Genomic DNA, 16,589 nt, shown 5'->3' with positions numbered 1-16,589 from the left:
TACATTTGCAAAAATAAATTAAAACACGTTTTCACTTTGTCATTATGGGGTATTGTCTGTAGATGGTTGAGAAAACAGATGATTTAATCTATTCTTAATTCAGGCTGTAACACAACAAAAGGTGGAATAAATCTAAGGGTATGAATACTTTCTGAAGGCACTATCTGTAAATATCCCTTATATGTACTGTACTTCTTCCTATACCTTTCTACTATGATTGACATGCGTTAAAATTGTCAAACTGAACAAGCCACACAGGAAATCTATTATTATTATCATCATCTAAAGAAATGTCAGGTAGACCCAGTGTTCTGATAGCTTAACCAAGTAGGCAGAAAGGCCATGTACAGGTCAGTAATGTTAGTGGGAAAGGTCAAAAGACATACAATTTCCATTCTGGTTTTCATAGCTTTATTGAAAATAATCTCACACATGCACACTAGTGTAATGCCAGAAAAGCACTGCAATGGAGCATAGTGGTTCCAGTACACTCTTTGTTGTTGGTCAAGTACAAACCCTAACAAACTGATCTCAAACTATGGTACAAAAAAAAATATATATCAAAAGGCTTAATGTAATTATTATAATATCAAGTCACATTTCATATGGGACACAATTATCTAAATAGGATCAATTACAAATGTGTAAATAAATTAATCAGACACTTTCCTATTGATATACATGTTTAACATCCAGAAGTTAAAATCATAGAAGTCAATAAATTAACCCTGCGTTATCTGGTCTCATGTAACAGCTCCTTCTAGCTAGCTACAGAGTGAATCAAGTACTGTAAACATTATTTTACATCGTTACGCAATGACTTAACTGTAATTCAATCTTTGCAAGTCTTGGAAACCACATCCATGTCTTCAATTAAACAAACAATCTAGAAACTGTGTAATGTGAGCATTTATGTAAATGCCAGTAAATTCAACCATAGCATCAGCTCACCCAATGATATGTACCATATTTACATAGGTGAATATTGTGTTGTATCACTTAGCTATATTGAGTATATGACACTCATATACCCATATAAATAGATATGCAAACAAATTCATAAAAAGGCACCACAGAAATTCCTGATTTGAAATAAAACATTGAATTAAGAATGTAAACATGCATGTGGTGTGATACAGTAGGTGTTCCTGGAAAGCTTTAACATTTAAAAAATAATATTAATAAATAACTCTTCAGCTAGAATGTCAAGTAGGACTTATTGGAAGAATAACCCTATTACACTATTGTCACACTGTAAATAATGCATTGTGGAGATCGAAAGGGAGATAAATAGTAGTAAACAGATAGCAAGTTAGCCGCTAGTTAGCGATTTCGCAGTAAACAGAACTCTGATGTAAGCGATTAAATAAATGCATGCAATTTCCAATCAGATCAACAAAAAAAAAGGCACAAGACGGTTCACTTTTGCCATTTTACAAATGGTCATATCTTAGCTAGCTAGCATCCATTTATCCGCCTCATACAACACACTGTTTACACTATGACGTAATAACAAAATAGGATTGTTGGGCCATAACTCTCTACACTCTGCAAAATGTCTTCCATCTTCTTACCGATGGATAAACACGGAGAAGACTACCAGTCTGAGTCAAACACCCTCTTGCACATGTTGGAGTTCTCCTGGTGGAGAGGGAACTCCGAGCCAGGCAACAGCTGCTTGTGGCCCCTGCGCGACACGTAGCGCTTCCCTGATGGCAGGCTCTCGTATTTTGTTAGGGACTCACTGCAATAATGGACAATGTCAATTCATGAGCTATGTAATCAGAGACTGTACAGGTGGAATTATGAGCCATTTTCTCATTCCCAATTCACTGAAAATACAATGTAGAATTCACTAGGCTGCAATTGGTCTTAGCCCCGGCCTACCTGAAGGGGAAGGTGGTCTTGTCCATCTGCATGCACACCAGGAAGGGGTACTCCGAGAACTGGACCGTGGTGATAAAGTCTAGCGACGCCTCTGTCTCAAAGCTCACTTCCATCCCAGTGCGCACAAAGTCCATGTCCACGGTCACATTCCCGGTCACCACCATGGCTCCCCTGCAAATAGACACAATTACAGATGACAAATAAAAATGGGTCGATGAGAATAATTTGTGTTTTTTTCTCAAATAAAAATTCATTTGCATTTGGCTAGCCTTTGACCAGTAAAATGCCTTTTAACTCAACAGACAATTAACAGGTGGTGACTGGTGATGGACACAGAGGTGTGACAAAAATCTTTTACAAACTTGAGAATGTCTGAAAATTAAACCGCTATCGTCATATTTCTCTGCTTGAAAATCTCAAAATGGCCACTGCCAAGCCATCTGAAAGTCTGTCTGTGGAAGCATGCCTTTGGCCTAGATGTCACATGGGTTTGTTCTGCTCACATGGATTTGTTCTGCTCCTATAGATAGCCTGCTGGTCTATTATCAGAGGAGAGGATCCATACACCTGCCTCTGCCATTCCCCTTGTTGACTTTGAGCCAACACAGAATGCCATCGCGAAACAAAGACCCAAGAAAGTCTATCTACAGTATCCAGATCAGCGTTCCAACTCTAGGAAGTCATGAATCGAGCAAATTTAATTTCTTCAACTAGTATATTTGGAGGACCAATCCCAATGGCACTAAGATCAGACCAACCAAATCACTTCTTGGATAACATTTTTGACAAGACAAAACAACTTGACATTGTCAAGACCACTAGCCTCAAATAGGTGATACAAGCACTGGAATTAAATGACTCATAGTAGGATTGCTGATCTAGGATCAGTTTTGCCTTTTTGAATAAGATTACAGCATGGACAGGGGAAACCTGATCCTAGTCTGAGACGCTTTGGGGGAATAGCATGCTATTCACCCGCCATTAGTTTGGGGTGGAGATCAAAGAAATGAAGATGGTGTGGTGGAGGTGCGTCTACAGATAGATACACTGTATTCTGACCTTCACTCCCTCATAATTCCACCACCTTTATACGCAATGAAATGATGAATAAGGTCCAGGAATCTGTCGGTTCCATGTGGAACATCTACTTTGTTTTTTTAAAGTCTTAGAATCTAGATAGGCGCTTTACAGTTCCATCACTGGATTATGTCATATATTTATCTACTGGAACGATGATTTTTTATTTATTTATTTTTATTTCACCTTTATTTAACCAGGTAGGCAAGTTGAGAACAAGTTCTCATTTACAATTGCGACCTGGCCATGATGATGTTTTCTGGCCATTGTGTTTGCATTGACAGCAAGCGTCAGTCAGTCAACTACTCTAATCTAGTGCTGAATGAAATGATGTCACCTTCACATATATCTGATGGAGACAAGAATAGTCACATAGCCACTCGCGAGCTTGCTCTATGAATCAGTGGATGAAATGAATCAGGTGTCATTTTTAGATTGGGCAGTTAACGTCAATCTGTCAATCATGTATTCCCAATTCAGTTTGTAAATGCTGCACATGTAGACTTAAGCATAACATCACTTTAAAAGTCAAGTATTAGTGACCTATTCCATAAAAACACATTGGATTGAATCTTGGCCTTTTTCTCTAATCTGACCCACCAAAAAATGATTATTCCAAATTATCCAACAATAAGCATGACTAAGTACATTCAGTTGGCAACATATGAGAAGAATGTGCCAACTGAAAAAGTGTTTGTTTGCATTCTGCCTATCACTATTGAACCCAGGTTCCCTACTTGTTGTTGACGCTGGTCTTTGACTCCCTGTACCACAGGCTGACCTCCATGCCTCCTGAGATGTCGATGGCCAAACCACCCTGGAACTCGGCATTGGCCTTCAGCCCAGACTGAAGCTGGATGACCTGAAATGATGTAGGAGAAGAGAGAAAACCGGAGTGAAAACACAATAGCCACTTGCCCATCCGGGACAGTGAGTGCTAGTGTTAGAGGTTTGAAACCAAGTGGCTGAACAAGGCAGACAACTAAAATGTGGCCTAGGCGGATACCGACACCTATAATAGTCTATATGAAGAAATTTGTAAAAAAAATGTCAGGAGGTATCAGTGACTTTATATGATACAGAAGAACAAGTTGAATGAACTCAAAGTTCATTTGTGTGTTGTGATTTATTGAAATACATTTGAAATAAAGTTTGATTGACTGATTGTTTGATGGATTGACTGACTGATTCATTGGTTGATTCATTGATTTAAGAGTGCCAACCTGGGAGTGGTCAGTGAGCAGGATCAGGCCCTTTACCACGTTCATGGGCTCGCCGGACATGGAGAACATCTTGGACATGAGGTCACTGTAACCCTTGAAGAAGGTCACAGGCCGCAGCTGGACGTCGAAGAGTAGGGCCGACATCCCAGCGAAGGACTCCAGGTCCTCCTCGCCTTCGTCCGGCTTGGCCGCAATCAGGGACTCCATGCCTTGCGCCTCAATCGCCACCTGGACAGCGAGAGATAAAATAAGGCAATCAGAATCTAAGTGTCAACAAGTCGGCACTGTTAGTTGGTCCACCTTCCTTAGTTGAGTGCAGCAAGTCAGTGTAAGGTGAAGTTGCCCCTAAACACTGATCTTGGGTCAGTTTGGCATTTTTCCCAATAAAATAAGCTGTACCTAGGGCAAACTTAACCCAAGAGCATGCAAGATCTTCGCTTCTGCATGACTACATATACAGTGGGTATCATAAGTATTCACCCCCCTTGGATTTCTTCACATTTTATTGTGTTACAAAGGATTTAATTGTCATTTTTGGTCAATGATCTACAGAAAACAGTAACACGTGTTACCGATTATTTGAAAATTAAAACACTTATGTTCCATGATTAGACAAAGATTCACCCCCGAGTCAATACATGTTATAATCACTCCTTTGACAGCAATGACAGCTGTGAGTCTCTAAGAGCTTTGCACACCAATATTCGCCCATTATTCTTTTAAACAATTATTCAAGCGCTGTCAAGATGTGGGGGATCATGGCTAGACAGCAATTTGCCAAAGATTTTCAAGCAGATTCAAGTCAAAACTGTAACTTGGCCACTCAGGAACATTCACTGTCTTCTTGGTAAGCAACTCCAATGTAGATTTGGCCTTGTGTTGTAGGTTATTGTCCTGCTGAAAGGCAAATTCCTTATGCAGTGTCTGGTGTAAAGCAGACTGAAGCAGGTTTTCCCCCAGGCTTTTGCCTGTCCTTAGCTCTATCTCTTTTCATTTTATCCTGAAAAACTCCCCAGTCTTTGCCGATGTCAAGCATACCATGATGCAGCCACCACCGTGCTTGAAAATAAGGAGGAAGTTACTCAGTGATGTGTTGTGCTGGATTTTCCCCATACATTATAGCTTTGCATTTAGGCCAAAAAGTGTATTCCTTTGCATTTTTCCTTTCAGTATTACTTTAGTGCCTTGCTGCATACAGGATGCATGTTTGGGAATATTTTTATTCTGTATCTTTTTAAATCTTCTTTTCATTCATTTAGGTCATTATTGTGGAGTCACTTCAATGTTGTTGATCCATCCTACACCCCCCCCCCCCAATCACAATCATTGAACTCCGTAGCCATTCTAAAATCGCCAATGGCTTCATGGTGACACCCCTGAGCAGTTTCCTTCCTATCCTGCAGCTCAGTTCAGAAGGATGACTGTATCTCTGATATGTCTGGGTGGTTTAATACATCATCCACAGCATAATTATTAACTTGACCATTCTTAAAGAGATATTTAATATCCGATGTGACATTGTTACTCCTCTACCGATCACTGCCCTTGTTTATTAGTCTTTCGAAAAGCTCCCTGGTCTTTGTAGTTGAATCTGTGCTTGAAATTCAATACCTGACTGAAGGACCTTACAGGTGCTGTAAAAATGTCAACCGCTATTATTTCACACAAGTGATTCCATGTAACTTTTTGTGATTTGTTAAGACAAATTTGACTCCTGAGCTAATTTAGGCTTGCATAAACAAAGTGGGTGAATACTTATGCAACGACTATATGTTCGTTATTACATTTGTATAATAATAAAAAAAATAACATTATTTTGACTTCGACAGAGTATTTAACTTAAGTCAATGACAAAACAAATACCACCTTGTAACGCAACAAAATTAGAATACTTTTGATACCCACTGTATAATATTAAAATGATCGAGGTAAAACCCTATAACAGAAAATCGCTTTGGATAAAAGTTTCTGATAAATGACATGGAATATAATGACACAATGATAGTGACATAGTGCCTTCAAAGTATTCACACTTCTTGACCTTTTCCACATCTCGTTGTGTTAAATCCTGATTTTAAAAAAATATATATTTTTTTTTTACAAATTAAAAGCAGAAATGTCTTGAGTCAATAAGTATTCAATCCCTTATTGTTATGGTGGGCCTAAATACGTTCAGGAGTAAAAATTTGTTTAATAAGTTATATGGATCTACCCTGAGTGCAATAATAGTGTTAAACATGATTTTTGAATGACTACCTCATCTCTGTACCCCACACATACAGATAATTGTAAGGTACCTCAGTTGAGCAGTGCATTTCAAACACAGATTAAACCACAAAGACCAGGGAGGTTTGGAGGATTTCCAATGCCTCACAGAGTAGAGCACCTATTGGTAGAAGTAGACATTAAATATCCCTTTGAGAATGTAGTGAAGTTATTAATTACACTTTAGATGGTGTATCAATACACCCAGTCACTACAAATATACAGGCGTCCTTCCTAACTATGTTGCCAGAGAGGAAGGAAACCGCTCAGGCATTTCACCATGAGGCCAACAGTGACTTTAAAACAGTTGCAAAGATTAATGGCTGTGATAGGAGAAAACTGTGGATGGATCACCAACATTGTAGTTACTCCATAATACTAACCTAATTGACAAGAAGAAAGCCTGTACAGAATAAAAAATATTACAAAACATGCATACTGTTTGAAACAAGGCACTAAAGCAATACTGCAAAAAATGTGGCAAAGCAATGCCCTTTTGGTTCTGAATACAAAGTGTTATGTGTTGTATTGGATTAGCCCCAAACATAACAGAGTACCACTCCTCATATTTTCAAGCATAGTGGTGGCTGCATCATGTTATGGGAATGCTAAGGACTGGGGACTTTTTCAGGATAGAAAAGAAACAGAATGGAGCTAAGCACATGTGAAATCCTAGAGGAAAACTTGGTTCAGTCTGATTTCCACCAGACAGATGAAGATAAATTCACCTTTCAGCTGGACAATAACCCAAAACACCTAAAAGGCAGAATGTAAAAGTAGACATTAAACATTATATATGTTTTTCGGAATAGTAACAAAAAATTTGGAAAAAGTCAAGGGGTGTGAATACCAGGGTAATACCACAATTAACCACACCATCCCAGGACCTCCACATTTCTGTCTGTAATAAAGCCATTTTCTGGGGAAAAAAAGCATTCTTATTGGCTGTGCACCTGCACACTCATTTGAAATCTAGATTAGAGCCTAAGGAATGCATTTCAATTGACTGATTTCCTTATACAAACTGTAACTCAGTAAAATTGTTGAAATTGTTGCGTTTATATTTTTGTTCAGTATAGTTATAGCTAGCTACCTGGCTAATATCTAGCCCTTGAGATACCTAGCTTACTGAAATATCTGTGACTATTTGCCAGTTCCTACACTCATTCTCAAAGAGTTAGGTGGTTTTTGTTTGGGGGATGTCTGTTGACACGGCAGGAGTCAAGGGATGATAAAAAAAAATCCCACTGTCAGCGGTGTCTCTCTGCCACTTGCTACTGTAGGTCTCTACTGAGCTAGTTCGTTTCACCTTTCTAGGTCATGGGCGGAGTTTCCCGTTGGACAGAGTAGTGAATGAATGCGCTGCTAACAAGCCAATTCCGGGGGAGCAGGCGAACATAACGAGAATACAAGAATTACTCAAGATTTCACTCGTTCGTAGAGGTAGGCGTGATTAGAACTCAGATCAAGAAGTCTCCTGAGCGTTGAACAATGCGTGGAACACAATGATAAGGGGGTAAACGCAATTTCACAAATAAAAAAGGTGCGTAAATTGCGTTTACTCTCTACTACATCCCTGGTTGGGTCTGGCAAACCCCATTGATAAACATCAATATCCTGTCAGGGAGGATTAAATCTACATTTGCCTTGCATTTTAGCTATCAAATTGACGTTTGGCGGCGCCTAATCAGTCAGTTCTGTACCTGCCTGGCGCCAGTGTGGGTGGAATGAGTGAGCTTGCCTGGCAAACAGAGCGCAAAATACATGAGGAAAGAAAACTTGCCTTGAAATTAGATCACATTTTCCTAATATTTTTCATATTGACATATTTGATCACTTTCTGTTCTCTTCTCATTTTAATTCAAGTATTTTCAACTAGCAACTTGAGAAAATGTCTGATTTAAGGTATTCCAGTACTTGAATTTCAGAGTGCCAAATTCAAGTACTTTAAGCTCCTCAAGCACCTTGTGCGAAACCTAGAATACTTTCTGAAGGCACTGTAAATATATTATAATTTCTTCATTATCAATTCACCAATTCATTCTCTTTACCTGGAGGCCATGTAGCATGGCGCCGTTACTGGCTCCGTAGATGTTCATGTTGCTCCTCCTGAGGACCCCCGAGCCAGAGTACAGAATGTCCAGACTGTAGGTGGTAGTGGCATCAGCGGTACCTGCAGGAAGTTGATTTAGTTATAAACATAATTATACAGTAATTAAAACAGAGCCTGTGACGGTGCCTCATGGCAGCAATGACTAATCAACTCTGATTATATGACATACAGTGGTTCCTCCTTTAAAAGTTGCTGCGTACTGCAGCACAGCTTACATGGTGCCACAGAATTCTATGGCACGTTATTTAAGTGCCAACCACAGGTACCATTAATGCTAGTTAGTGCTAGTTTGACCACCAGAGGGCATCTTTGAGAACCATTTGATAGCCTTCAATAGTGGCTGTACTAGAGAAATTAAAATATTTTTTGTATTAACATAGTATATGGGACTGATTAAGACATTTGATTAATTAATTAGATTAATATTATTGTGTTTCTATTCCAAGAAAAACGAAAAACCCTCTGAGTTTCTGTTAGGATGGAACAGAAAATATGGCGGCGTACAACGTGACGGTTGGGAGTAGGCTACAGTACTCGGCTATTTAGCTAAAGAATCCCTGTGTCGTCCGGGCACGCGGGAGACCGAGGTTCAATTCCCCGATGGGGAGGAAGGAGCAGGCTGTCCTTGTAAATAAGAATGTTCTTAACCGACTTGCCTAGTTAAATGAAAGGTTACACTACATTTACATTACATTTAAGTCATTTAGCAGACGCTCTTATCCAGAGCGACTTACAAATTGGTGCTTTCACCTTATGACATCCAGTGGAACAGCCACTTTACAATAGTGCATCTAGGTCTTTTAAGGGGGGGGGAGAAGGATTACTTTATCCTATCCTAGGTATTCCTTAAAGAGGTGGGGTTTCAGGTGTCTCCGGAAGGTGGTGATTGACTCCGCTGTCCTGGCGTCGTGAGGGAGTTTGTTCCACCATTGGGGGCCAGAGCAGCGAACAGTTTTGACTGGGCTGAGCGGGAACTGTACTTCCTCAGTGGTAGGGAGGCGAGCAGGCCAGAGGTGGATGAACGCAGTGCCCTTGTTTGGGTGTAGGGCCTGATCAGAGCCTGGAGGTAGTGAGGTGCCGTTCCCCTCACAGCTCCGTAGGCAAGCACCATGGTCTTGTAGCGGATGCGAGCTTCAACTGGAAGCCAGTGGAGAGAGCGGAGGAGCGGGGTGACGTGAGAGAACTTGGGAAGGTTGAACACCAGACGGGCTGCGGCGTTCTGGATGAGTTGTAGGGGTTTAATGGCACAGGCAGGGAGCCCAGCCAACAGCGAGTTGCAGTAATCCAGACGGGAGATGACAAGTGCCTGGATTAGGACCTGCGCCGCTTCCTGTGTGAGGCAGGGTCGTACTCTGCGGATGTTGTAGAGCATGAACCTACAGGAACGGGCCATCGCCTTGATGTTATTTGAGAACGACAGGGTGTTGTCCAGGATCACGCCAAGGTTCTTAGCGCTCTGGGACGAGGACACAATGGAGTTGTCAACCGTGATGGCGAGATCATGGAACGGGCAGTCCTTCCCGGGAGGAAGAGCAGCTCCGTCTTGCCGAGGTTCAGCTTGAGGTGATGATCCGTCATCCACACTGATATGTCTGCCAGACATGCAGAGATGCGATTCGCCACCTGGTCGTCAGAAGGGGGAAAGGAGAAGATTAATTGTGTGTCGTCTGCATAGCAATGATAGGAGAGACCATGTGAGGTTATGACAGAGCCAAGTGACTTGGTGTATAGCGAGAATAGGAGAGGGCCTAGAACAGAGCCCTGGGGGACACCAGTGGTGAGAGCACGTGGTGAGGAGACGGATTCTCGCCACGCCACCTGGTAGGAGCGACCTGTCAGGTAGGACGCAATCCAAGCGTGGGCCGCGCCGGAGATGCCCAACTCGGAGAGGGTGGAGAGGAGGATCTGATGGTTCACAGTATCGAAGGCAGCCGATAGGTCTAGAAGGATGAGAGCAGAGGAGAGAGAGTTAGCTTTAGCAGTGCGGAGCGCCTCCGTGATACAGAGAAGAGCAGTCTCAGTTGAATGACTAGTCTTGAAACCTGACTGATTTGGATCAAGAAGGTCATTCTGAGAGAGATAGCGGGAGAGCTGGCCAAGGACGGCACGTTCAAGAGTTTTGGAGAGAAAAGAAAGAAGGGATACTGGTCTGTAGTTGTTGACATCGGAGGGATCGAGTGTAGGTTTTTCAGAAGGGGTGCAACTCTCGCTCTCTTGAAGACGGGAGGGACGTAGCCAGCGGTCAGGGATGAGTTGATGAGCGAGGTGAGGTAAGGGAGAAGGTCACCGGAGATGGTCTGGAGAAGAGGGGAGGGGATAGGGTCAAGCGGGCAGGTTGTTGGGCGGCCGGCCGTCACAAGACGCGAGATGTCATCTGGAGAGAGAGGGGAGAAAGAGGTCAGAGCACAGGGTAGGGCAGTGTGAGCAGAACCAGCGGTGTCGTTTGACTTAGCAAACGAGGATCGGATGTCGTCGACCTTCTTTTCAAAATGGTTGACGAAGTCATCTGCAGAGAGGGAGGAGGGGGGAGGAGGATTCAAGAGGGAGGAGAAGGTGGCAAAGAGCTTCCTAGGGTTAGAGGCAGATGCTTGGAATTTAGAGTGGTAGAAAGTGGCTTTAGCAGCAGAGACGGAGGAGGAAAATGTAGAGAGGAGGGAGTGAAAGGATGCCAGGTCTGCAGGGAGGCGAGTTTTCCTCCATTTCCGCTCGGCTGCCCGGAGCCCTGTTCTGTGAGCTCGCAATGAGTCGTCGAGCCACGGAGCGGGAGGGGAGGACCGAGCCGGCCTGGAGGATAGGGGACATAGAGAGTCAAAGGATGCAGAAAGGGAGGAGAGGAGGGTTGAGGAGGCAGAATCAGGAGATAGGTTGGAGAAGGTTTGAGCAGAGGGAAGAGATGATAGGATGGAAGAGGAGAGAGTAGCGGGGGAGAGAGAGCGAAGGTTGGGACGGCGCGATACCATCCGAGTAGGGGCAGTGTGGGAAGTGTTGGATGAGAGCGAGAGGATACAAGGTAGTGGTCGGAGACTTGGAGGGGAGTAGCAATGAGGTTAGTGGAGGAACAGCATCTAGTAAAGATGAGGTCGAGCGTATTGCCTGCCTTGTGAGTAGGGGGGGAAGGTGAGAGGGTGAGGTCAAAAGAGGAGAGGAGTGGAAAGAAGGAGGCAGAGAGGAATGAGTCAAAGGTAGACGTGGGGAGGTTAAAGTCGCCCAGAACTGTGAGAGGTGAGCCGTCCTCAGGAAAGGAGCTTATCAAGGCATCAAGCTCATTGATGAACTCTCCGAGGGAACCTGGAGGGCGATAAATGATAAGGATGTTAAGCTTGAAAGGGCTGGTAACTGTGACAGCATGGAATTCAAAGGAGGCGATAGACAGATGGGTAAGGGGAGAAAGAGAGAATGACCACTTGGGAGAGATGAGGATCCCGGTGCCACCACCCCGCTGACCAGAAGCTCTCGGGGTGTGCGAGAGCACGTGGGCGGACGAGAGAGAGCAGTAGGAGTAGCGGTGTTGTCTGTGGTGATCCATGTTTCCGTCAGAGCCAAGAAGTCGAGGGACTGGAGGGAGACATAGGCTGAGATGAACTCTGCCTTGTTGGCCGCAGATCGGCAGTTCCAGAGGCTACCGGAGACCTGGAACTCCACGTGGGTCGTGCGCGCTGGGACCACCAGATTAGGGTGGCTGCGGCCATGCGGTGTGGAGCGTTTGTATGGTCTGTGCAGAGAGGAGAGAACAGGGATAGACAGACACATAGTTGACAGGCTAGAGAAGAGGCTACGCTAATGCAGAGGAGATTGGAGTGACAAGTGGACTACACGTCTCGAATGTTCAGAAAGTTAAGCTTACGTAGCAAGAATCTAATTGACTAAAATGATTAAAATGATAGAGTACTGCTGGGGTAGGCTAGCTGCGTTGTTGACACTACCTAATCAAGTCGTACCGTTGAGTGTGAAGTTTCTACAATGCTGCTTATCGGGAGCTAGCTGGCTAGCTAGCAGTGTTGGTTACGTTACGTTGCGTTAGGAGAACGACAATAGCTGGCTAGCTAACCTAGAAAATCGCTCTAGACTACACAATTATCTTTGAAACAAAGACGGCTATGTAGCTAGCTATGTAGCTAGCTACGATCAAACAAATCACACCGTTGGGACTGTAATGAAATGCAGTGAAAAAGTGATACTACCTGTGGAGCGACGCGGAATGCGACCGGAATGCGAAAGTTCTATTCAGTAGACGTTGGCTGGCTATTGGCTAGCTAGGAGTGTCTCCTACGTTAAGGACGACAAAATAGCTGGCTAGCTAACCTCGGTGAATTAAGATAATCACTCTAAGACTACACACTCTAAACTACACAATTATCTTGGATACGAAGACAGCAAAGACAACTATGTAGCTATCTAATACTACACTAATCAAGTCGTTCGGTTGAGTGTGATAGTTACTACAGTGCTACGGTAGCCGGTGAACGTATGCTAGCTGGCTAGCTGCTAGGCAGATAGGAGGGCGACGAAATACGATAATAACGCAATTATCACTCTAAGACTCCACACTCTAAACTACACAATTATCTTGGATACGAAGACAGCAAAGACAACTATGTAGCTAGCTATGTAGCTAGCTAACACTACACTAATCAAGACGTTCACTAAGAGCATAACATTTCTGCACCCTAATTGTTGTCTAACTAATACCCAATTGGGGATTCAGTCAAAATCCCCGTCTCAGAGCAGCGCAAAATGGTGCTAAAATAGTTGTAGGCTTTTGCTTCAAATCCTATTGCTTCTAACTTCAATATGCTCTTAAAAAAACAAGACCTACACCACTTTTAACAGCACATTAATCAACACTAGTGAGACTCATGTCGCCTACGGTAGGCCTACAGTATATCGAAAAATATGACGTGACTCTCCGCCAATAATTACATATAGAGGATTGGAGGAGTCTAAATTTAAACCAAAGCCACATCATGGGTCTCCCGGTAGCAGATGGCACGGGTTTCAAACCTGCATCAAGGCGTTTTGCACTGCGGGAGCCCCCATCCACAAAGTATATTATATTCATCTGATCACGCTTCATAACATTCTGGAGTATATGCAAATTGCCATCATACAAACTGAGGCAGCAGACTGAAAATTAATATTTGTGTCATTCTCTAAACTTCTGGCCACCTCCAATTCACTCAAATGATCCAAGCTGGAAGCATAAATATGCCATTATTAGTTACATCGTTTTAGTTTGGACGTGCAGACTGGCACTAAGAACAGTGGGAACGTTTCCCTAGTCAGCACCATTATTAGTGCAATGCCCCTTAAAAAGTGTTGCTCTGTGCTACCCAGTGTGGTGGGGGGGGGTCCACCCCCACTCCCCCTTCCCCATGGGCTAGGTCAGTCTTCTGTGCACAGCTCTGCAGGTACATTCCGTGCCCCCCTGTCCTCGTGCCTTGAACCTTCTATTTAGGTTTATGTCGCCCATTCATTGTCAGGGACACAGTAGGACCCAACAGCATAATCAGTGTTCTAACTCTCCCTTGCGCTGGTCTGGAGTAATGAAGTGGTGGCACAGGGTAGCGTACTAAACCACAAATTACCTCTAAGTAGCGCAGCATAATAGCAAAACTTTTAGTGGAGCAACCGCTGTAGCTGTATCGATTATTCTTTCAAATGTACTCAAATTCCTTAATGTGGAAATAGTTTTTCATTTAAATTGAACAGGAGAAATGTGTGTGTGTGTGTGTGGGGGGGCTACTTACGTGCCATGAAGCCAGAGAAAGCAGAGGATGACCCAACCTTGGAGAAGCGGTCATAGTTGTGGGAGATCATGTCCTTCATGGCTTGCCGTAGAATTTTGCTGGAAATTGTAGCGACCAATAGAAACAAATGGTAAATAATGAAGCATTTCAATTTGGAGTCACTTTTATTGTAAATAAGAATTTAATGTTTTTAAAACACTTCTACATTAATGTGGATGCTACCATGATTACGGATAATCCTGAATGAATTGTAATGAGTGAGAAAGTTAGAGGCATAAATATCATACCCTCTCAAAATGCTAACCTCCCCTGTTATTGTAATGGTGAGAGGTTGTCTTGGGGGTATGATAGGCGTCTATAACTTTCTAACTCACTCATCATATTCACGATTCAGTCAGGATTATCCATAATCACGCTAGAATCTACATTCATGTAGACCTGTTTAGAAACATATTCTATTCTTATTTAAAAGTGACTTCAAAATGACATAAATGGGTAAATAATGTATTTTATTGGGCACAAAATAATATGAAACACAACCAAAACAAACAGCAAATGCATCCTACATGTTTGTAGAGTCACAACGTTGATGAAATCATTGTCTGCTAGGAATATGGGACCAAATACTGGCCATGTTGACTCCAATGCCTCCCATAGTTGTGTCAAGTTGGCTGGATGTCCTTTGGGTGATGGACCATTCGTGCCAGGAATTCAGGACCAAATACTCAACTTTTGACACCTTCAATACACATATACAGAGTGTACAAAACAAGATGAACACCTGCTCTTTTCATGACAGACGGACCAGGTGAATCCAGGGTAAAGCCATGATCCTTTATTGATGTCACTTGTTAAAATCGGTGTAAGTGAAGGGGAGGAGACAGGTTAAATAATATTGTTTTAAGCCTTGAGACATGGATTGTGTATTTGTGTCATTCAGAGGGTAATAGGCAAATTATTTAAGTGTCTTTGAACGGGGTATGGTAGGCAGTGTTGTATTCGAGACCACCTAAAGCGAGAATGAGTCAAGACCAATTCCGGAGCAAATTGAGTCCGAGTCAAGACCGGGGGGAGACAGACAATACCGAGAGAGGGACAAGGGGTCTGAGACAAGGTCGAGACCATGATTGTAAATTTGTCAAATCGTCACCATAAGGGGTTCAAAATATCCAGTATTTGTGTCCCATTTCAGAACAACATATGGATTCTTTAGACATTCAGAATAGTGGGAAAATGCATGCTGAGGGAAAAATAGAGCCACTCTACAAATTATTACTAAACCAAACACTGTGGGGAACAATAGGCCTTCTACGCCTTCAGAGAAGGGCTAAGGATTTTAAAATAATGATTATAATAATTATTTTCAATGATGTTCTGATTTAATGTTCAGTTTTTGTTGGAAAGGGTCAACACTGAAGAGAAAAAATGTCCCAATCAGTATTTTTGCTGGTCTCTGGGGAGATAACGCTAGCTAGCTAAGTCAGCCATTGGCTATGCCATCAGAGGAATTGGATCATTTTTTGTACCCCCCCAGGGCTATTGAACTTATCCCAGAGTCCGCTCCAAGACGCCGCCAGCGGAGAAGAGGTATTCGGAGTGGAATTCTAGTCCGACTCAGGAGGCGGGCACATCTTCCACCGCTTCCAAGTATATTACTTGCTAATGTTCAGTCTCTGGACAATAAAGTAGACGAGCTCAGGGTGAGGATCTCCTTCCAGAGAGACATCAGGGACTGTAACATACTCTGTTTCATGGAATCACGGCTCTCTCGGGATATACTGTCCCCGTCCATACAGCCAACAGGATTCTCAGTTCATCTCGCAGACAGGAATAAAGAACTCTCCAATAAGAAGAAAGGCGGGGATGTATGTTTCATGATTAACTACTCATGGTGTGATTGTGATAACATACAGAAAGTCCTTCATTCACCCGACCTAGAATACCTCAACAAGCAAATACTGACTGTATTACCTGTAATTTTCAGAGTAAAAACTCAACGGACATTATGAAAGCTTAAACCAAGTTTATTCTTCTCAGGGGATGAATACAGCTATATTAGACAAAGACACTGTTCACACAAGCGCTGATATTTAACCCTTTATCCGAGGCGGAGTCTCCTCCAACACATCTGAACAAACATTGTATCTTTACTGCTAGGCAGGAAACTAAGTAATACGGCAAAAGAAATATGATTTCCAACTTAACCTAAACTCTCTTCATCAGTAATCCATGTCTCTCTCCCCTTATCAACGCCTGCCACGTGATTGCTTTCCCTGC

General features: G+C 42.8%; 1 protein-coding gene across 1 annotated transcript in view; it reads right to left on the bottom strand.

Annotated features, from left to right (window-relative positions):
- Nucleotides 1-394: 394 nt before the first annotated feature.
- The window catches only part of LOC115145817 (microsomal triglyceride transfer protein-like), a 42,378-nt gene continuing 26,183 nt past the window's right edge, over nt 395-16,589 (bottom strand). Inside the window, exons 12-17 of the mRNA XM_029687361.2 lie at nt 14,313-14,410; nt 8,504-8,625; nt 4,188-4,415; nt 3,702-3,826; nt 1,888-2,058; nt 395-1,744 (exon numbers count right to left, since the gene is read on the bottom strand). Of these exons, the coding sequence (XP_029543221.1) occupies nt 1,597-1,744; nt 1,888-2,058; nt 3,702-3,826; nt 4,188-4,415; nt 8,504-8,625; nt 14,313-14,410 (892 nt within the window). The 3' untranslated portion in view covers nt 395-1,596. The remainder of the gene's footprint in view (nt 1,745-1,887; nt 2,059-3,701; nt 3,827-4,187; nt 4,416-8,503; nt 8,626-14,312; nt 14,411-16,589) is intronic.

The sequence above is a fragment of the Oncorhynchus nerka genome, linkage group LG18, assembly GCF_034236695.1.
Source record: "Oncorhynchus nerka isolate Pitt River linkage group LG18, Oner_Uvic_2.0, whole genome shotgun sequence".
NCBI lineage: Eukaryota > Metazoa > Chordata > Actinopteri > Salmoniformes > Salmonidae > Oncorhynchus > Oncorhynchus nerka.
The sequence above is the reverse complement of the archived record's forward strand: the minus strand, read 5'-3'. Positions and strand labels throughout refer to the sequence as shown.